The 21718-nt window shown below is 34.4% G+C and overlaps 1 protein-coding gene across 6 annotated transcripts; it reads left to right on the top strand.

Moving 5' to 3' along the window:
* Positions 1–8293: 8293 nt before the first annotated feature.
* Positions 8294–21338, top strand: PRT6 (proteolysis 6). 6 transcript variants are annotated; one of them, XR_016524726.1, is made up of 19 exons: positions 8294–8847; positions 9127–10239; positions 10577–11799; positions 11890–12030; positions 12976–13219; positions 13303–14025; positions 14363–14557; positions 14690–15351; positions 16238–16289; positions 16966–17599; positions 17957–18162; positions 18244–18279; positions 18380–18770; positions 18898–19002; positions 19138–19204; positions 19309–19386; positions 19577–19645; positions 20066–20158; positions 20742–21338. XR_016524726.1 is itself a non-coding variant. In XM_039047855.2 (18 exons), exons 1-17 carry the CDS (start codon positions 8779–8781, stop codon positions 20138–20140), a joined length of 6183 nt encoding a protein of 2060 aa, XP_038903783.1. In that variant the 5' UTR covers positions 8294–8778; the 3' UTR covers positions 20141–20158; positions 20850–21338. The 6 variants fall into 6 exon arrangements, 2 of the variants coding, with proteins under 2 accessions (XP_038903783.1, XP_038903782.1); XR_016524725.1 differs by having other exon boundaries at positions 20066–20292; XR_005485499.2 differs by having other exon boundaries at positions 18244–18770; positions 20066–20292; positions 20850–21338.
* The last annotated feature ends 380 nt before the right edge of the window (positions 21339–21718 follow it).

The raw sequence follows: 21718 nt of genomic DNA, 5'->3' as shown, positions 1-21718 counted from the left end.
ACCCCAACAGTTGAAGAGCCCAATACCTCAACAAGAGTGTTGAAGTTGGTTCATCTAGTAAGTTACATCGACCTCAAACGTTGAGGGAGGCTCGATGTAGTGGGAGGGTTGCGAACCCGCCTATTCGTATTATGGGTTTAATGGAAACCCTAGCTGTCATAGTTGATGGTAATGTTGAGGATCCACTGTCTTACAAGAAAGCAATGAAGGATGTTGACAAAAATGAGTGGATCAAAGCTATGAATCTCGAAATGGAGTCTATGTACTTCAATTCAATTTGGGATCTTGTAGATCAACTTGATGGGGTTACATCTATAGGTTGAAAATGGATTTACAAGAGAAAAGGAGGTACTGATAGAAAGATGCAAACCTTCAAGAATAGACTTATGGCAAAGGGTTATACCCAAGTCGAGGGAGTCAACTATGGGAAAACTTTATCACCTATTGCCATGTTGAAGTCTATCTAGATACTTCTGTCCATCGCCTCATATTATGACTATGAGATTTGATAAATGAACGTCAAGACTGCTTTTCTAAATGGCAATCTTGAGGAGATCATATATATGAAACAGCCTGAGGGATTTATAACCCAAGGTTAAAAGCAAAAGGTTTCCAAGCTTAATCGGTCCATTTATGAATTGAAGCAAGCTTCTCGATCTTGGAATACAATATTTGATATTGCGATCAATTCTTATTGCTTTGATCAGAATGTCGATGAGCCTTGTGTTTACATGAGAATCATCAACGATTCAGTAGCTTTTCTTGTGTTGTATGTGAACGATATCCTACTCATTGAGAATGATGTAGGTCTACTGACTGAAATTAAAAATTGGCTAGCATCCAAATGAAAGAATTGGGAGAAGCACAGTTTGTTCTGGGCGTTTAGATCTTTAGATATCGAAAGAACAAAACGCTGGCCTTATCTCAGGCATCATATATTGAGAAGATGTTTGTCAAGTTTTTTATGCATAACTCCAAGAGAGGTTTGCTCTTTTTCAGACATGGAGTTATTTTGTCTAAGGAACAGTGTCCTAAGACACCTCAAAAGGTTGAGGAAATGAGATGGGTCCCTTATGCATCGGTTGTTGGTTGCCTGATGTATGCAATGTTATATACTAAACCTGACATCTACTATGTAATGGGGATAGTAAGTAGATATCAATCTAATCTAAGATTTGATCACTGGACCATCGTTAAGAACATCCTGAAGTATCTTCGGAGAACGAGAGACTACATGCTCGTGTATGGTTCAAAGTATTTGATCCTTACAGGATACACAGATTTTAATTTCCAAATTGATAAGAATTCAAGGAAATATACTTGTGAAGCTTCCAAGGAAATCAAGGAAATCTACATGCTCGTGTAAGGTGAGTATGTAGCAGCTTGTGAAGCTTCCAAGGAAGCTAAGGAAACTGTGTGGCTCAGGAAATTTCTGACTGATCTGGAAGTGATTTCAGACATGTCAAAGTTCATCACCTTTTATTGTGATAATAGTGGTGTCGTGGTCAATTTCCAAGAGCCTAGGAGTCACAAACATGGGAAGCATATAGAGCGAAAGTATCATCTCCTTCGAGAGATTGTGCATCGAGGGAACGTGATCGTCACGCAAATAGCTTCAGCGCACAGCGTTGCTGATCCATTTACGAAGGCCTTCATGGCTAAGGTATTTGAGGGTCACCTGCAGAGTATGAGTCTACTGGACATGCCACATCTAGTCTAGGGCAAGTGGAAGATTTTGTACTGGGTGCATATCATACACTAGTTCTTGTTTTGTGTACTTTTGTAATAGTATAATCTAGTATATTTTGTTTCTACTTTAATCGTATTGATCTATCCTATGGTCTAACTACACTTCTTTTTCTTCCATGTAGGGCCCAAACTAATCGAACATACCTTTAGTAACTAGTTTGAGATTTATAAATTTTACATTTGGAATGATCTTTGTCATAGTCTATTGTTTGTTGCTTGAATTGGTGAACATTTGTAATGTATTATGGTTTTGTTTTCACTTGTATATTGACATTGTTTGGGACTATTTAGTTATGGATTTTGATTTATTATAAATAGTTTGAGGTTTATTTTAATTTTCAATCTCTAAATTTCAATTTAGAATTCTATTTATAATTTTAGTTTGGTTCATTCCATATTTATTTTATTTTATCTGACAACTTTTTGCTAAATTAAAAAGTACATTTCAAATCTGTATAGAATAAAAAATTTATTTATATAAAAAATAGCTATAGATACATGAAATTAATCTTCATTAAAATATTTGTAAATATAAAAAAAACATGAATGAATGGAGACCAATTCTGACAATTCTGAAGGAAAGTTACATGTATTCTAATATGGCATAAATTCCATGGTAAAGAAAGTATAAGCATAGGAATAAGCATTAGGGGTGTACATCGGTTAGTCCCAAAATCGGCACCAAAATTCGACCAAAAAAGTGTGAAATTCAATCGACCATCGGTCCGGTTGGTCGGTTTGGCCTTTTTTTTTTTTTTTTTTAACAAAGCCAAAGGTGAATGAAAAGAAAAGATGAATGATGAAGTGTTATCATTAGGTTAATATAATCTCCAACTTTTAAAATTTTAAATCAATCATTTTCTTATGAAAAACTAAATCAATCATGTAGTAGATTTTGAAAATTAGGCAACATAAAAAAATAATAATAAATCAATATTAAAATAGTAGGTTTGAGCTTGAGTTGATGGTAGTGAGTATGCTTTTATATTTATTTAAAAAAAATGTCTAATATATATATATGTCGGTTGGTCAGACGATTTTCTTTTTTCTTTTTTGTTAGGAAAACCGACAACCGACCGACCTTAATTCAATCTGTTTTGATCGGTCCAAGGTGCTTTTATGTACATCCCTGATAAGCATAGTAGTACCTTTTCAATATCATAAGCATAGGAATAAAATTTAAAAATTCTTAAAATTGCTTTTTAACAGGGCTTGAAATTGCTTTTAACCGGAATCAAAGTTTCAAATTTTCCATCATTATTTTCTAATATGAGAAAAAAAGTTTTCAACAATCAATTTTTTTTTTTTTTTTGGTGTGAGATACAAGGGACTTTCTAGAATTTATTTTGGCTAGTTATAAATTTTCGTATATATTAAATTTTCATTCTATAACTTTTTCCAAAATTTTATCCCTCAAATTTTGACTAAAACCACATTGTGTGGCAAACCGAGAAATATGAAATCATTGACTAAAACCACATTGTGTGGCAACCACTGATATGTAGTCAACGCATATGGGCAGACTCGTTGTGTGGCAAACTGAGATATATGAGTTGGAATTTGGACATCGAAAGGAGATAATTTAGGCCATATTTGGTATTGAATGGCTGACTTAGGATGATAGATGCGACCTAATTGATATAATTGGCACAGACATACAAAAGACGGACCTCTTCCTCACTGTACTGGAAGAGAAACGGCTACGGTACTACACACGCCTACTTGTTTGGACCCACTAGATTGACCGACTAATATTTCAACCCAAAAACATATATTTTGTCGATTTGTTTTTTGGAACGGCCATATGTTCAGTCATTTGGTATAATTTTTGTGATGTTCAGAAGAATGTAACTGTACTACACTATCACATTCTCATCATCATTAAAGTAATTATTCTATGTACAATTTCAGTTAGACATATACGATCCATATTATATAAACATAAACTAAGTTATCCAGTTATTCAATGTTTATGTTTATAACATGTCAATTTTTTATAATAATGTTAAGTTAGCAAGATTCAATATATGTACATACAATAAACCAATTCATAAGTAATTGAGTTGCAATTTGACATGTTTTTTATGGTAACCGATTGAAGAGAATTAGAGTTTTTACAATTTTTCTTAAAAGAATGTCGAAAAAAATCTGTTATGTTTTACAAATTTAAAAAAATAGAGTTTTTCCAGTTTATGTCATAAAAGGGTTGATAAAATAGGTATATAGTTGAAAATTAATCAACAATGTCAAAGAGAAAAAAACAAAAAACAATCTCATTTACAAAAATTGCATTAGATACCCTAATTCAACTTTACATCTAAATACAGACTTTCAAATTCAATGTACACCAAACATAGATAATAATTACCAATTCAACTCACTTTGCACAACAAACACATACAATTTAAGATTATATTATTTTTCTTCAATAAAATCATAAAACCATATGTTTTTTAGTGTACATTTTTTCAAGTTCAGTAATCATAACTGTAAGAGGTTTTGTTTTTCTGAAATTTTTTAAGCATCGTATGCTTAATGCCATTCTTTTTAAATAGGCGTCTTCATCTTCAGGGGGAGACGCTAAAAAAAAAAGAAAAATAAAAGGAAAAATTGGTTTAAAATCGAATCAACGGTTCACAAATCGAAATCGAGGTATACCATTTTTTCACGGTTCTTCCCTCTTATAAATCGAGTACCTTGATTTGATCTATAGTTTTGTCCAAAATTCGATCGAGTCAAACCATGCACATTCTTGGTCATAATATGAACTACGACCACGTTTACCAATTCGTAACGAAAATTAGTGCAATCGTAATGAAATTTCATTAATATCTATTGTAACAGACCACAATCACAAATGTAATTAGATTTATTATGATGGCGTTTACTTAAAATTATGAATTTTGTCAAATTTACTGCTATCGCTATCTTACAATTGAATTGAACACACTTCGCTTATCAATCATTTTGTGTTTTTCTATTACAAATTTGGAAGTGGGCTCACAGATGCAGAACACAAGTAAATAATCAAATGAGGTCCACTTTTCAAATTATCATTGATTTATTAACGTGACCTAAGTGTAATGACATTTTCCAAATGTAGGTCATAGTTATATTCATGTTTGAGATTAAATTACACATTTGGTCTCACTAAATTACAAAAATTAGAATTTAGTATTTATGATTTGGTAAAACCCTTATAAATAGTCTCTACGATATGAATTATTTTGTTGGATCTTATGAAACCAGACAAACTAAAATTTGATTATAAACAACTGGGACGGAATTCTAGTTTTATCTCTAAAGCATAAGAACTAAATTTATAATTTAACTTTTCGAGTATAAGTAATTTATTAAATAAAATATTTAAAGCAATTCAAGAGCATCCACCAAGATGATAGCGAGTAGGGTCGGTTGGTTTTCGATTTTATATATATAATTAATTCGATTCGATTCGATTTTAAATAGCATAAACGGTTCAGTTTTATAATATACGTAATAATGATTTGGTTCAATTTAGATTTATATTTTGTGTGTATGTGTTATATAAATAGTTGGATCTTCAATTGGTTTCGTCGGTTTTGATGAACACCCTACTAGCGAGAGTCAAAAGTCGTAAAATTCATTCGTATTAACGTGGGAATAAAAATATTCTATTATCAAAATCTTGAACTTTTTATCTACGCTACAATATATAATTGTTTTTAAAGAAATTATTTAAAGAAATTTCAGAATTTGACTGCTAAGATATAATGAGATACATTATAGGAAATTTCATTCGTATTAATGTGAACAAATTAATAGTCATGGTCTTAAGGAATTAAAATATTCTCATAATCTTGAACTTTTACTTCTCTTTAGTAATTAAATTCGATCATATCATAAAGCCATTTATCTCTCAAATTAAAATAAGTCCTTTTTAATATCATGAGTGTGACATGAAGATTTAAATCTCCAATTTCAAGAGAAAGAGTATACATCAACTCTTCTTGAGCTATATTCATTTTAACAATTAAAAATAGTTATATTTCAAATCATCTTATGTTACACCGTATTAGTACATATGTTTGAGAGTGATTTTGAAACATTTAAAGTTATTTTGGTTATGTTTTTAATCACTCTAAAATACACTTTTAATCTCTCAAAATTAATTTAATATTAATTTTTATATTTTTAAATATACTTTTCACGGTGTTAAAATTGGTTTGAAATTATTAAAGACATATTTTAAAATAATTTCAAAAATGAAAAAAATGATCTTACCATTCTAGAATTACTCTCAAACATATCCTTAAAATATTTTAAATAGCTAAATTAAGCATACCTTAGTGGTAATTAGTATATACCCATTCCTTGAAGCTAAAGGTTTAAATTTTCATACCTATAAATGTCCAAAATATGATAATAATAATAATAAATTATAAAAAAAAGGATTATAATAATAAAAGTTTGAATAAGCCCATAAAATATCAATGTGTATGAACACCAATAATTAACTAACTTTCCAACCACTTTCATGATGTAATATAAAATTTGTTGGGGGTGGTTTGTCATATTGCATAGCATTCAATTACCTATTTTTGAAATAGATAATGTTTTCAACTTCTCATGCTATTGGATGCATAATTTATTCCGTGCCTAATATTTTTTATAATAACATATTTAAATATTACTAATACTAAACACAAAATATCACGCTAAAGACAATAGTTCTAATGTCCTATCTAAGAAAATGTATAATGTATATGAAACCATATTGTTGACTACACATTTAATACTTTTTTTCTAATAAATTTATTGAGTAAATTTTAATCGGTTATGAAAATAAACTTATTAGCAATTGTTATGTATATGAAGATTATCCTTATAAAATTTCTTATACATAATATTTTGTTCTTTTTGTTGCGTATAAAAATTTTGTCAGGATGATTTTCATATATAATCGATTATCTTAACTACTACTTGTCACCTAAAATAAATAAACTTTAATTTAGTTTTTAAGTGATTAAGATATTGACAACTATTGTAATGTTAGATGTTCACTCTAGTTTTCCATGTTATTGAATTATTAATAATAATAATAATAATAACAATAATAGAGCAAAACCAAATTATTATTAATTTGCGTTCATATTCTCCTAACAATTAGTTTGCATCTAGAGTTTCAATTGGTCAAAAGTTGACAATTCTATCGTCAAAACATCCAAACAAATTAAGAAAGTAGAAGTACATTATAAAAAACTACATTGAAAGAAATAGTTTTCGTGAAACAAATTTGGTTAAGTTACAAGTTGACAAGCAAATTAAAAAGAAAAAGGAAAATTGAGGCGGGTAACGTGCTAACCTTTCTACATTATTATTACGATTATTTATATTGTTTTTCCTTTTAGGGACATTCCATTACAAAGTTACAAGTACAAAGGGGTGAAATTATTAGCAAGGAAGAGTTTATGTTAATGTTATTAGCTTTACGAGCTTGTATCATATTTGTTTTGATGATAATAAATATTCATGTTATATTGGGACAATGTTCTTTATATATGTCTCATATCATTATAAATAGTTATCATCCTTTTGTATATCCATAATCACCTATTTATCTAGCAAATGTTGGACTTTAAAATTGATCATATTCCTAACAATCATCCCCTCGAACAGAGGGACCGCTGAACCTCCTCTCGAGTAGTCATCTATATCTATCTAACTTTTATTTAGGCAAACTCATTTTCTTTGGAGCACACCGTTAATCCAATAAAGCTCAACCACGAATCTCCACAATTGACCATAACTTTCGTGGCTCACCACTTACTGTTTGACACTCGATAATTTTATTGACATAACTACATAGGGATACGACTCTGATACCACTTGTTATGGACAAATGAGTAATTAGATATCTCATAATGACAAAACTTGTAATTTATTCAAATTATTATTAATATTTAAGATGAATTGAGATACATGAAAAGTGACTCATACAACAAAGAAAAACATTGTCACTTCGATGGTAGTTCATTCTAATTCTTGACAAGTAAACAAAGCAATCGACTTGAGCATAGTTTTAACACATGCTTCTTTCCCCAAGGGCAGATCTAAAATCTCCATGTCAATAGTTATAGTAATGAAAAAAAAGAGAAAAGAAAAAATAAAGGAAGGTTACAAAAATCACTATGACCAACACGAGCATAACTCGGTTAGCATAAAATTTACATTATCGACTAAAAAATGAGGACTTTAAATATCACACCCGACGTATGGTTGAATTAAAAAAAAAGCATACTACTCATTACTTTCACTTTATTTAAATTTCAACGTTATTACCAACATGATCATAGCTCAACTAATATGAACATTTATTATTAATCATCAAGTCTAAGTTCATCTCAAAAGATAAAAGTAAAAATAAAAATAAAATCAACATGGTTTAATATTGTAAGGAGAGAGATAGAAAGAATGAGGTGGGCCAGGCAGGCGAACATGAGAAATGGGCCTGGGCTGTTGCAGACAAGAGTCATTTTATTACAATTCACCGACTCAAAGCATTGCGTGAGACAAAATATGAACTTTATAAAATTAAAATGAAAAAAAAGAAAAAAAGGAATAATAGTTACGCAACCGAAGAAGATACGATCAGGATCAACTACTTCCCTTCGAAGGGTTTTTGCATTTTCTTTTGTAATTTCAACGACTTTGGACGCAATTTTCCTACTTATACTTACCTTCCCCGATGAACTTTTATGTGGATGACGTTCATTTCTCTTTACGCTGATCGTGGTTCTGAAATTTGGTGAATAGACCCAACTTTTGGGAGGCCGGAGGGGCAAAGAGGACAATCTCAGTGTTGAAATTCACCGTTCCAGGAGGATTGAATGATCGAGACGGCACGAATTGGAGGATTCAATCTTAGGGTTTCGGATTTCTTGTGGAGTAGTTGTTGGCTGGAGTTGAAACCTGGGGAGTGCAACCTCTCGGCTACGGCGCTGTTTCTGTTGCGCTGACTGGCTGGTGCCATATTGGCGCTCCCGGAGAATGGACGATATGGATATTGGTTCCCCTTCTGAATCTGCGCCACTTAAGCCGCGTGATCGAATTCTGCGGGTAATGCGAGATTTTCTTTTCGCGTTTCTTATTTTTACATTGCATTTCAAATTTAGTGTTGATTTAGATGGGGTTGTTCGTTTTTAATCCCTTGTACTTTGCTGCCATCCTGCTACCAATCGTGTATGTTGTTGTCTTACTTTATAAACGCGTTTATCCTTTTCTGTTTTTGGATTTTTGGTTCCATTTCTACTTGGAATTGAGATCGTGTAGTGCCTTGATCAAATGATGGTTATCATCAATTCACTTGTTTATAATTCTGATTCTATTGTTTGTCAGCGGCTTGCTGTACTTGGAGTTCCTGATGAGCTATTGGATCAACTTTTTCGTGGTTTAGTTTCTTTTGTCAAGGACAACAAGTTTCTTATACCGCAGCTGGTAACTGCAATTTTGCCTGCCGATGTCGAAGTGGTAGAAGTTATACGTGATGCTAAAGCAGGGTCCAAAAAGTCTCTGACAGGCCCAACCATGAAAGCTCAATTCCGTGAAAGCATGATGTGGTTACAGTGGTTGATGTTTGAAGGCGAACCAGCATATGCTCTGAAGAATCTGTCAAAAATGAGTGTTGGCCAGCGTGGTGTATGTGGCGCTGTTTGGGGACATAACGATATAGCTTATAGGTGCCGAACTTGTGAACACGATCCAACTTGTGCAATTTGCGTCCCTTGCTTTCAGAGTGGAAACCACCAGGACCACGATTACTCCATAATTTATACTGGAGGTGGTTGCTGCGATTGTGGTGATGCGACGGCGTGGAAGCGGGAGGGGTTTTGCTCAAAGCATAAAGGTGCAGAACAGATACAACCACTTCCAGAAGAACTTGTTAAATCTGTAGGGCCTATACTTGATGCACTCTTCACTTCTTGGAAAAACAAACTCTTATCTGCAGAAGATATTAGCGTGGAAGACCCTAAATTGAGTGACCGTGTTACAGAGCATAAAAAGGTTGCAAACGAGTTAACATTTGCTGTGGTTGAGATGCTTTTAGATTTCTGCAAGTACAGTGAAAGCTTACTCAGCTTTGTTTCAAAAAGGGTGATTTCTTCAGCTGGCTTATTGGATATTTTGGTGAGGTTAGAGAGGCTGTTAACTGATAGCGTAGTGAAGAAAGTCCATGAGTTACTTCTTAAGTTGCTGGGAGAACCTATATTTAAATATGAATTTGCAAAAGTTTTTTTGAATTATTATCCTACTGTTATCAACGAAGCGATAGAAGACAGTAGTGACCATGTGCTTAAAAAGTATCCACTATTGCCAACTTTCTCAGTGCAAATATTCACTGTTCCAACACTTACTCCTCGTTTGGTAGTGGAAATGAACTTATTGTCCATCCTCTTGGGATGTTTAGAAGATATTTTCATTTCTTGCGTAAGCGAAGATGGTCGCTTGCAGGTAAAGCATCCTTATTTTCAGCTCTGAGCACTCAGTCAATTGTTATGTTGTTCGACTCCACATTCATATGATTTTTTTTTTGTAGAGGATAGATGTGTAATCTTCACTTATGTAGACACAGGCAATTAAATACTATGACCTTTGTAATGTTATGATGACATTGAAAAATATCCTCCCCCTTAAAGACTTTATATGTTAACAACAACAATAATAATAGTAATAATAATTTTCAATTAGTAGTCTTTTTGGTATAGTTCTGTTTTTTGCTGTCTTATGATTTTTCTTTTCTCTTTTCCTTTCTTATCCAGAAAAATGATTTTTCGTTTCCCATATATAGGTTGTAAAGTGGAGTAATTTGTATGAAACCACCATCCGTGTAGTTGAAGATGTTAGATTTGTCATGAGCCATGCTGTAGTGCCCAGATATGTAATCTATGAGCAGCAGGATATCCTAAGAACTTGGTTGAGACTGCTGACTTTTGTGCAAGGAATGGATCCCCAGAAGAGAGAAACAGGCCTCCACATAGAAGAAGAAAATGAAAATGTTCATTTGCCTTTTGGTTTAGATCATTCCGTTGCTAACATTCATTCCTTATTGGTGAAGGAAGCATTTTCTGCTGCTAGTAGTAGTTGTGAAGATGCAGCTGATGCAATGTATTTCCAAACGTACAAGCAGAACGTAGATGATATAGATAGTGTTAGACATGCTAAAGTAGGACGTCTATCACAGGAAAGTGCTGCGTGTAATGTATTGGGAAAGAATAGTACATCCACATCTGCATCAAGAGTTGATGAAGTTTGTTCAGATGCAATTTCATCAACTATTATGTGGCTGACTTACGAGTGCTTGAAGATTATTGATAGTTGGTTGGGAACTGAAAATGTATCTGGAAGCATTCCAAACATGCTTGATGAGAGCATTAGTCTGACACCTAGTTGCAAATTTTATTCATCAAGAAAAATGTCTGCCCTGGAATCGAAGAAAATTCCATACAAGATGGAAAAGGGTAAATTTGTTTTTGAGAAGCTTCCTAGAAGAAGCAAATACCATAATAGGCAATATTCCTCACGTATGTACGGTGGCCTTCAAATGAGTATTGACAATGAGCATGGTATAGGTCTTGGAGAAGACCACCAGTTGATGGATGTGACCAATGATACAGTGACTGATGAAGATTATGCCATGGAGATTGATGCTCTCCATTTTCTAAGCTTATCTGCTTGGCCAAACATTGTTTATGATGTTAGTTCACAGGACATATCTATTCACATTCCATTACATCGGCTGCTTTCCTTGCTTTTACAGAAGGCATTGGGAAGCTGTTTTAATGAATCTGTGCTGCCAAGTGCAACAGGTGCTAGTTCCTCAAATTTGTCATCTGAATATGTGGACTTCTTTAAAAGTATTCTTACAGACTGTCATCCATACGGTTTTTCTTCATTTGTTATGGAGCATCCTCTACGCATTAAAGTTTTTTGTGCTGAGGTTAATGCTGGAATGTGGCGGAGGAACGGAGATGCTGCCCTATTGTCATGTGAGTTGTATCGATCAATCCGGTGGTAAGTTAACTTTTGGGGAACAAAGCACTTATGTTCTATCTTCTCATTTTCGCACGTAAGGAAACTTGCTTTTTGATGGCTTTGTAACAGGTCAGAACAATGTCTGGAGCTTGATCTCTTTCTGTTGCAGTGTTGTGCGGCAATGGCTCCACCTGATCTTTATGTCAGTAGAATTATAGAACGTTTCCGGCTATCAGACTATCTTTCCCTAAATGTTGAACGCCCTAGTGAGTATGTACTCATCTATTACTTCGACTTGGAACATATTGTTCTTCTAAATTCGGGTGCAACTTAGACCCTTGTTTAATCACCAGCTAGGAACCATTCATTTTAATATCTATCCATCTATATTTTGTAAAGAAACCTAAAGTTTCATTGGATCATCAAGTTACAATAATACAGGAATTAGAATGAAACCTTAGTATCTTCTTCAAGGATACAAAAATAGAGACCCTCCTTTACCAAATTTCCGCACAACCTACACTAACACTCCACGTATATCATTTATTTGGATTCAATTTTATGAGCTTGGTATTTTGGATTGAAGTCCTTTCTTGTAGTTGAGGTCTCCCTGGATGGGCTTGGTTTTTTGTATGGCCTTGGACATTCTTTCAGTTTTCTCAATAAAAGCTAGGTTTTGTATTAAAATAATAATAATAACACTCCCTTTATATTAAGCTGACGTTGATACATTCCTTCAAGTATAGAGATGTTGAGGATACTCCTTGTAAGGTTATAATACATTTCACAATAATAACTTATCATAGAAGTTCAATTAACATTTATCACCCTTTTTTGGTATTTAAACTAGTCCTTATAAAAAGTTGGTTTTTAAATCCATGGGATATTTATCATTGGCTGAACACTGCTCTCTTGCTTCTGTAGCATTGTACTAAAGTGTGGCAATTGTATGCGATTGAAGGGACAAGTTCTATAGACGTGATAGTTATTTGAGACACCACAACACATCACGGAAGTGTTGAGAAAAAGATGGGGCAATTTTTACTATTTCTCAAATTATGTGGGTGTTGATAATTATACTTGAAATGAATATATAAAATGGTTGGGAGCGAAATAGCAATCACGTTTAACTATATATACTTTATTATTATCCCTTTCAGTAAAAAATGATGTTCTTAAAATTTTCACTTTAAGTATAAAATAACTGTTCTTCAGGTACGAGCCTATTTTAGTGCAAGAGATGCTCACATTAATCATACAAGTAGTCAATGAAAGGAGATTTTGTGGACTTACAATAGCCGAAAGCTTGAAAAGAGAGTTGATTTACAAGTTGGCAATTGGAGATGCTACTCATAGTCAATTGGTAAAAGCACTCCCTCGTGATCTTTGCAAGTGTCATCAGCTGCAGGAAATTTTAGATACAATTGCTGTCTATTCCAATCCCTCTGGATTTAATCAGGTTATGCCCTTCGCCAGTTTGGGATTTCTGTTGCATACATATTTTTGTTCATTATTATTTCTTAAGATATAAATTCATTTCAGGGGATGTATTCTTTGCATTGGAAGTATTGGAAAGAATTGGATCTGTACCACCCTCGTTGGAGTTTACGAGATCTGCAGGTTGCTGAAGAACGATATTTGAGGTCATGTGGTGTCTCTGCTTTGACCTCACAGCTACCTAAATGGACAAATATCTATCCTCCTTTTAGGGGATTGGCAAGAATAGCTACTTGTAAAACAGTCCTTCAGTTCATTCGTGCTGTGCTGTTTTATTCTGTTTTTGCTGAGATATCAACTAAATCGCGGGCCCCAGATAGTGTCCTGTTAAGTGCTCTGCACTTGCTAGCGTTGGCATTGGACATTTGCCTTCAGCAAAAGGAATCAAGTGATCAATCATTTTATGCTCAAGATTCTATTCCTTTGCTTCTTTTTGCTGCCGAAGAAATTGATGAGGGTTTAGCATATGGTTTCGGCAGACAAAGCTTGTTATCTCTTCTTGTTTTATTAATGAAAATGCACAGGAAGGAAGGACGAGAGAACTTGTTGGAGGCTGGAAGTTGCAACCTATCCTCTCTGGTTGAAAGCTTGTTGAAGAAATTTTCAGAGATTGATTCTCATTGCATGGGCAAAGTCCAGCAACTTGCTCCTGAAATCCTTGGTTACTTGTCTCAATCTGTGCCTACTAGTAATACTAATAGACCGAGTGGAACTTCTGATAGTGAGAAGCGGAAGGCAAAGGCTCGAGAGAGACAAGCTGCTATATTGGTAAGATGTCTTTTCGTTTTTTTAGTAAGTACCTTTCTTTTTTTTTTTAAAAAAAAAGGATCTTACTATTTTCTTCCAAGGAAAAATATTGCTTGCCATTTGATAGATAAATAATTCTCTTGTATTTGCAAGGCCTTCTTTTCGTTCTGGTCTTGTAAAGGTTAAGTTGAAGTTAAAGTTCCTTCGTAGATTATAAATTCATTGGCCTTTTATGGTATAACCCTGTCTACGTTGGTAAACCCTAAACCCGGGCTGTGCTTACACTTGGGGATGATGTTTATTCTACTTTTGCTACTAAATGTACTTTGTTTGGAACTTCTTGTGTGGTTGTCTCCAGGAAAAAATGAGAGCCGAGCAATCAAAATTTTTGGCCAGTGTCGATGCCTCTGTGAATGATGATGATGATAGAGAAATTGGGCAAGAATCTGAGAATCCCAATGTTAGTGACATTGCCGAACAGTCTGAAACTGTTTGCTCACTTTGCCATGATTCTAGTTCCAGTGTTCCCATATCTTTTCTGATTCTTTTGCAGGTATGCAATTTGCTGTTCTTATATTCTATTAACTTTATCTTATTTCCCCATTTCAGTTTCTTTTTTATAATTTGATTCATCCTTTACAGATTTCTATTACTGATCTTAAAATTTATATCTTTCTCAAACAAGAAATCAAAGCTCGTGAGTTTAATTGATCGAGGTCCCGTGTCATGGGATCAACCTTACTGGAGAGATGAACATGCCTCAACGGTGTCAAAAAGGGACCTTGATCAATCAGGACTAAGCCCCTCCTCTGCAGGTTCAGGAGTGATTTCATCGCCGCAGTTAGCAGAGCTCATTCAGAATGCAGTAAAAGAATATTCCAATCATGGACTACCTGGGGAAGTTGGCGCTTTCCTGGAATTTGTCAAGTCTCATTTTCCTCCCTTACGAGACATTCAAGTGCCTGGTACATCAAATGTTAGAGGAGAAAAGATAATATTCAGCTTTGATAAGCTGGAAGAGGATATTTATTTATCTGTTCGAAAAGAAATGCATGATACTCTGCATTCTAAATTCAACGAGGATGATAAAGCTTCTGAAGTTGCAAGTGGAGAAGATTCCAAGTCTGTGCTGCATGTAAAATATATAGCTGCTCTATCAAGAGAGCTGGCAGAAAATCATTCAACTTCTGAAAGCTCTCATAACATTCACACGCCAGTAGAATCTTTGCAGCCTACCACATTTAATGAAATTGGTCCTACAGATTGTGATGGAATTTATCTTTCTTCTTGTGGGCATGCTGTGCATCAAGGATGTCTTGATCGATACTTATCTTCATTGAAGGAAAGGTATCCTTCTCAAAATCTGTCCATTTTTGCTCAAAACATATGGGTTTTATATATGTATATATATAATATTGATTTTATCTTTTGTTGCAGTTTATAGATTTAGAAAATCACTTTATTTATGTGTGACCAGCCTCAATATTATACAGTCTGATGTTTCTTAATTATTTGTTTACTCTATCCCAGGATTTTATGCTTTGGAACTTTTAACAATTTGTAAATCTGAGTTTTGTGGCATTATAGAGAGCAGAGGGGAAAAGGCAGGAAAAACTAGTTGTAGGAAAAGGGAACTTGTTGTGGCAGTTTGTGAATTCCTTTCTGTGGGAAGATGAAAGTGATGGCCATATTTGGCTCTTCAATGGATTGAGGATTGAAGTATCCCTGAAGTAGACCGTGGGGAGTTTGTTAGCACGTCTGTTAGAGCCAAGCTATTAATAGTAAATGTTGGCTGTCTCTGTTTCCTTTTCTTTTATCATATATTTTCAATAGACCTGTAGTTCTAGGGCTTGGGATTGAACTTGCTGGGTGTTATTGTTCTCATTTTGATATTGTAATCGTGATACCGGAACTTTTTGTGAATCAAATCGAATGTATGGAAACATCCTTGTTTACTAGTACTCCAGAGTTTCTAAGGTGAGGCTTGAAGGAGGACTTTGTCGTTCCCTTCCACTGATATATAGTTAGAAATAGGACATTGTAATGACCTTACTTGAACAGGATCCATTAGATTGGACTACTATATCCTTGAGTTCTTAGAAATAAGACATCGTTAGCTGTATGTGGAAGTGCAAGATGAACCTATTTTCTTAGACTGCTTGTTGGTACTTTTGCTTATTTCTGTTCCAATATATTTTAATGCCAAACATATGTTCTCTCATTGTACTTTCAGGTTTGCTCGAAGAATAGTATTTGAAGGAGGGCATATTGTTGATCCTGAGCAGGTATATGCACCTCTCATTTAGTTCTTCATTCTGCATTTTCTACGAATAAAGAGCCAGAAAATTTTAATTAACATAATCATAGTATCAATCATCTTAATCGAAAGCTCAATATCCCAGCTTAATCCAAAACTTAATGCTTTAATTACCTGATCAGAGTATCATCTCAATCCAAACCCAGAAATTTTACATCCAGAAATTAATATCACGTCTTTTGTCTAGTTTTTCAGTCTCTATTCTAAAATATTATCTCTTGACCTTATGTATATGACAAGATCTAGATGTTTCATGATAGCAGGCATCTACGTGGTTCTTGTTAAATTGAGTTATGTTTCTCTTCAAATAGTAATCTTCATAAGTCTTTATTATAATGCAGATGTAGTGGTTAGAATTGTAGGTTTTTCAGAGATGAAGGGGATGCTTAATAAGCATCAAGCAACTTCAAACCTTTGGTTTCTGACCAGTTGTCAGGTCTCATATACTTGGACTAAGATATAATCTATTTGATGTTTGGATTAACCTAGCCTGGTGCTAATCAACCCTACTTCTGTTCACACTTTCTTTTTGCTTGACCATGTATTAAAATAATACTTTATTTTTAATTTAGGAATAAGATGACGATGTGGTTTGTGGTTTTATACATATTCATATATATATATATATGGGTTTTATGTAACAGGGAGAATTCTTGTGCCCGGTGTGCAGACGTCTTGCAAATTCCACTTTGCCTGCATTTCCTAGGGAACTTCAAAAGATTTGGAACCCGGCGACGAGTTCAGTTGGTAGTTCATCACATGTTTCAGGTCATCTTAACAAATCAAGTGAAAAAGTGAATCCACTTTATATTCAGCAAGCAGTGGCTCTCCTGCAATATGCAGCTAATGCTGTTGGGAAGAATAAAGTTCTTAAAGATATTTCTGTACATAGACATAGGAAAGTGAGTCGCAATCTCGAAGCTGTGTCCCTTGTTCTGTCTAAGTTGTATTTTTCTGGGAAACAGGATAAGTTAATAAGCTCCTCCAGGGTTAATCCATCGATTCTTATGTGGGACACTCTCAAGTATTCCCTCATATCAATGGAAATTGCTGCTCGTAGTAAGACTGATATGAATCCCAATATTGGCATTAATACATTGTATAAGGAGCTAAAAATTTCTGGTGGTTTTGTATTGTCTTTATTGCTAAAAGTGATACAAAGCGTTAAGTGTGAGGATTCTCTCCTTTTGCTTCAAAGATTTTGTGGTATTCAAAGGTTTGCAGATTCCATCTGCTCTGGAACGTCCAATGAAAATGCTAGTGACTCATGTGGACGAGGTACAACTCTGGGGCCTAGAAGCATCTCTATCTTTTTGGGTTATTTTTGGTGCTCCCATCAATTTAATTTGTTTTGCTGTCTTTCACTCCATTCATTGGAGTGTGCATCTTAGGGACTGAGCTGAATGGATACTTAGAATCTTGTTGAATGTGTTTCTAAATGTCCATTCATTTTCTGTTTAGGGAAAGTCCTATATGAATTAATGTTGAGGATATTAGATATGATGGCTCATTACTCGTGCACATGAACTTTCAATTAATGCTAAGATATATTCCCATCTGGAATACTTTGTAGGAGTTTTTCTACATATATCTTCAACTGTTCCATTTATAGTTTGCTGATTGATGCTACTGCAGGTATCCTCCACATCTTGACCAGCCTTCATGTGGAATTGCCACAATTTGATATCCAGTTCTTGAGCCGAGGATCCGATCCTGTTCTTGCTCATGACCCATTCGCATCATTGATGTGGGTTATGTTTTGCCTTCCTTTCCCCTTTTTATCATGCAGGGAATCCCTGCTTTCCCTTGTGCATATCTTCTACCTAGTTTCTGTGGCCCAGGTATGTTTGAGGGATTTAAAGTTCCAATGTTGAGTATGTTTTGCCTAATCTAGATTTGTAATTTTTAAGTATTTATTACAGGCTATAATCACATCTTTCATCAAGTCTCAATGCAAGGTAGATGGGTTGGGTTCTAGTGATTGCTTGATCGCTGATATTTGCAAAATTATGGGAGAATCTGAATGTGCTCGACTGTATTTTGTTTCAAATTACACAGAGCCGTCTTGTAATGTTAAGGATATGATACGTAGCTTGACTTTCCCTTATCTTCGGAGATGTGCACTACTTCTAAAACTACTAAGTTCTTCTGCACGAGTGCCAATTTTTTATGGAGAGACTGCTTTGGAAACATATCTTGCGGGTAACAATATAATTGACAACATCACAGTGGAACTCAACGAAATTGAGAAGCTTGAGAAAATGTTCGAGATTCCTCCATTGGATACTGTTCTTAAGGATGGAACCTCGCGGTTATTTGTTTCGAAATGGTTTTGTCATTTTGATAAAGAATTTGAATTTCAGAGGTCTAAAATTATAAAGCACTGCACACCTGCCGTTCCTTTTCAATTAATTCGTTTACCTCATGTCTACCACGATCTATTGCAGAGGTATGTTCAACTTCTATTCAATTTCTTTCTTACCTTTTCTTTTGTTTGTGTGTGTGTGTGTGGTGGTGGGGGGGGGGGGGGGGGGGTTATCTTGAAGTGTGACTAATCAAATTTTCTGCTTCAACAGATACATAAAAAAGCGATGCCCTGACTGCAAACATGTTATTGATGATCCTGCATTATGTCTGCTATGTGGTAGACTGTGCACACCAAGCTGGAAATCATGTTGCAGGTCTTTTTTCCTTCTAAAAATAATTGTACTTTCAAAATCGACTTAGATGGGATGTGGTCTAATATCATCAAATGTTTTATTTGTGCTTTACTGTTAACTACAAAGTTTTGAAAAGTTAATTATGTTTGTCTCCAGGGAAAGTGGATGCCAAGCTCATGCAAATGTGTGCGCTGCTGGCACTGGTGTATTTTTGCTGATTAGGGTGCGTCGAAATGTCCTTTATATTGTATTTAGGGATCTTTCTGTGGTACATATTTTTTGCCTGACATGGGATCAACTAAATAAGATTCCTCTTTATTTTGACAGAGGACAACAATTCTACTGCAGAGATCTGCACGTCAGGCTCCTTGGCCATCTCCTTATTTGGATGCTTTTGGTGAGGAGGTAAATTGTCATCATCATTAACCTGTTTTTTACTTGATTATATGATTGCTTTATGGTTCAAGGCAGTGTTGCAAATTATGATGTGATGTTCATGAAATCTTTCCTTTATTATTTCCAATCAAGTATTCTATGGCATTCTGTTTGGTTATTCAGATTCTGCTGTAATCTCTAGTTTCCTTCCTTGCTGCAGGATACTGAAATGCGTCGGGGAAAACCATTGTATTTGAATGAAGAGCGTTATGCTGCCCTATCATATATGGTGAAGAAAACAAACTCTTTTATGTTTTATTCCCCCACAATAACGTTTTTTCCCTTCCTCTTTTTAAGTGACCAAGTTTTAACCTTTTACGACATAGCCATCTATGTATGTTAGCGACCAGTTCTGCGGCATTTCCATTGGTTTTATGTTTCTTGGTTCTCATTACTAGTTTACTGTTTTTAATGGAGATAGAAGAACAAAAACATTTCTTACTATTTTTACATCATACTTCACCTTTTCATTTGATAGTGTTCCCTTGACTTCTCAAACAACTTAGTGAACTTGTGAAGGCAGAGAATTTCTGTATTTAATTAAAATTAGAATAGAAACCATAAAAATTTGAGTATTGAATAAAAATGCTTGAATATTTTTATTTGATCTTTCATCGTAGATTAAGAGTGTTTTTTCCCCCCTTCTTAGGTTGCTTGTCATGGCCTTGATCGAAGTTCAAAGGTTCTAGGCCAGACTACAATTGGGTCTATCTTCATGATTTAATCTGGAGTATATTTTGAGGTGATTCCTTTGGCCATTCACGGTTCAGATTTTGCACTTACCTGTTATAGTTCGTGCTTGAGTTCCTCGTCCTAGTTTGGCTAATAGAAAAGTATTCTACACCGTGAAGGCATTGATAGGGATGTCGGATACAGGTATGATGAACATGGAGAAACCCCCTATTTACCTCTGATGTAGAATAAATGTCTTTGAATAGAATTTTACTTTAATTTTTATTTTGAAAAAAAATGACACACAACACACACATATATATATATGTTTTTTTGTTATCATCAAGACATATAAAAATTCCATCTCCACATACTTCTGTCTATGTGTCACGGGGCTTAAGGGTCTGACACTACGCCTATCCTCTTTGTCACGGTTTTTGTATCAAATCTTGTGAGGATTGTAAATGAGGGATTAATGAGCTTTTTAAGTTCATGCGAGATGCCTTTTGACATTCCAATGTAAATTCTCTGCTACTATGTTTACTGTGTTGCTATCCTGCTGCTCTTTCATCACTTCCGACCTGGCTTCTCTTTCATTTGCGAGATGTTGCTTCTTAAGCAGTATTATTCTGGACATGTTTTCATGTTTGTAGGTTGTGCAGTAGTTATTGGTTTTCAAGAATCCATACTCCTACAGAAAGAGTTCTCGTCCACAAATCTTTTCAGAGGTGAAAAAATGACCCTTTTATTTTCACATATAGGAGCCAAGAAGATCCAGAGTGACTCAGAGGATGTCAAAAAATGCATACTATCACCTTTCCTTGAGCTGTGTGTTGGAAGTAGTGCGCTTGTACATAGGGATTAGGGAGGTCGAAGCATTGTTTTGAAGTTGCCTTAAATTTCTGGATTAGGATCGTTGGCATCTTTCCATTCAGAGGGTGGAGATGGGAATGGTGGTCATTTTGTACTTGGTTAAATCTGGCAGAATCAATTTGGAATCAGTTTGTGGAATTATAATGGAAGGATTAAGATCTCCAGAAAGAGAGACTGAGTTCTGCCCTTTTTTTTTCTTTTTTCTTTTTTCTTTTTATATGTAGTTTAATGTTTAAACAATTGTTAGAAGAAATCGGCACAATGAAGCTTCTAAAAGTACATAGGGGAAAGTAGAAGTGAAATTAATTGTGCATTTCTAGTCTACTCAATTTTTTATTTGTTAAATCTTTAATGTAAAATATCAACATTCGCTTGTATTTTTCTTGTCTTTTTATTCGAACTCGATCATACATCTCCAACTTTCTCCTTTTCACCCGGTCTTCAAGTTTTCATTTTTCATTTTTCTTTTTTTAAATAACCTCGATTCAAGGGTTTTTTCCCCTTTTTTCAAAGAATAGGAAAGAGTGGAGATTCGTTTTTTCAACATTTTAGTCGATAATATAATGTTTTAATTAATTGAGATATGTTTAATTGGATGCACGTTGTGCGTAGAAAATAAGGATCCTTTTTACATTAAGAAAAAATGAGTAATTTATAAATATAGTATAATTTTATAGTTTATCACTGATAGATCGTGATGAACATCTATTAATATGACGAATGTATTACAGTTTATCACTAATAAGAACAGTCATAT

The sequence above is a fragment of the Benincasa hispida genome, chromosome 11, assembly GCF_027475165.1.
Source record: "Benincasa hispida cultivar pf3 chromosome 11, pf3_genome.v1.1, whole genome shotgun sequence".
Classification (NCBI taxonomy): domain Eukaryota; kingdom Viridiplantae; phylum Streptophyta; class Magnoliopsida; order Cucurbitales; family Cucurbitaceae; genus Benincasa; species Benincasa hispida.
Note: the sequence above shows the minus strand (reverse complement) of the source record. Positions and strands in the feature narration are given on the sequence as shown.

Coding starts and splice junctions, on each gene's coding strand:
- PRT6 (XM_039047855.2), top strand. CDS start 8,779: ATGGACGATATGGATATTGGTTCCCCTTCTGAATCTGCGCCACTTAAG. Junction 13,220..13,302: donor ATCCCTCTGGATTTAATCAG/GTTATGCCCTTC, acceptor AATTCATTTCAG/GGGATGTATTCTTTGCATTG. Junction 14,026..14,362: donor AGAGACAAGCTGCTATATTG/GTAAGATGTCTT, acceptor GGTTGTCTCCAG/GAAAAAATGAGAGCCGAGCA.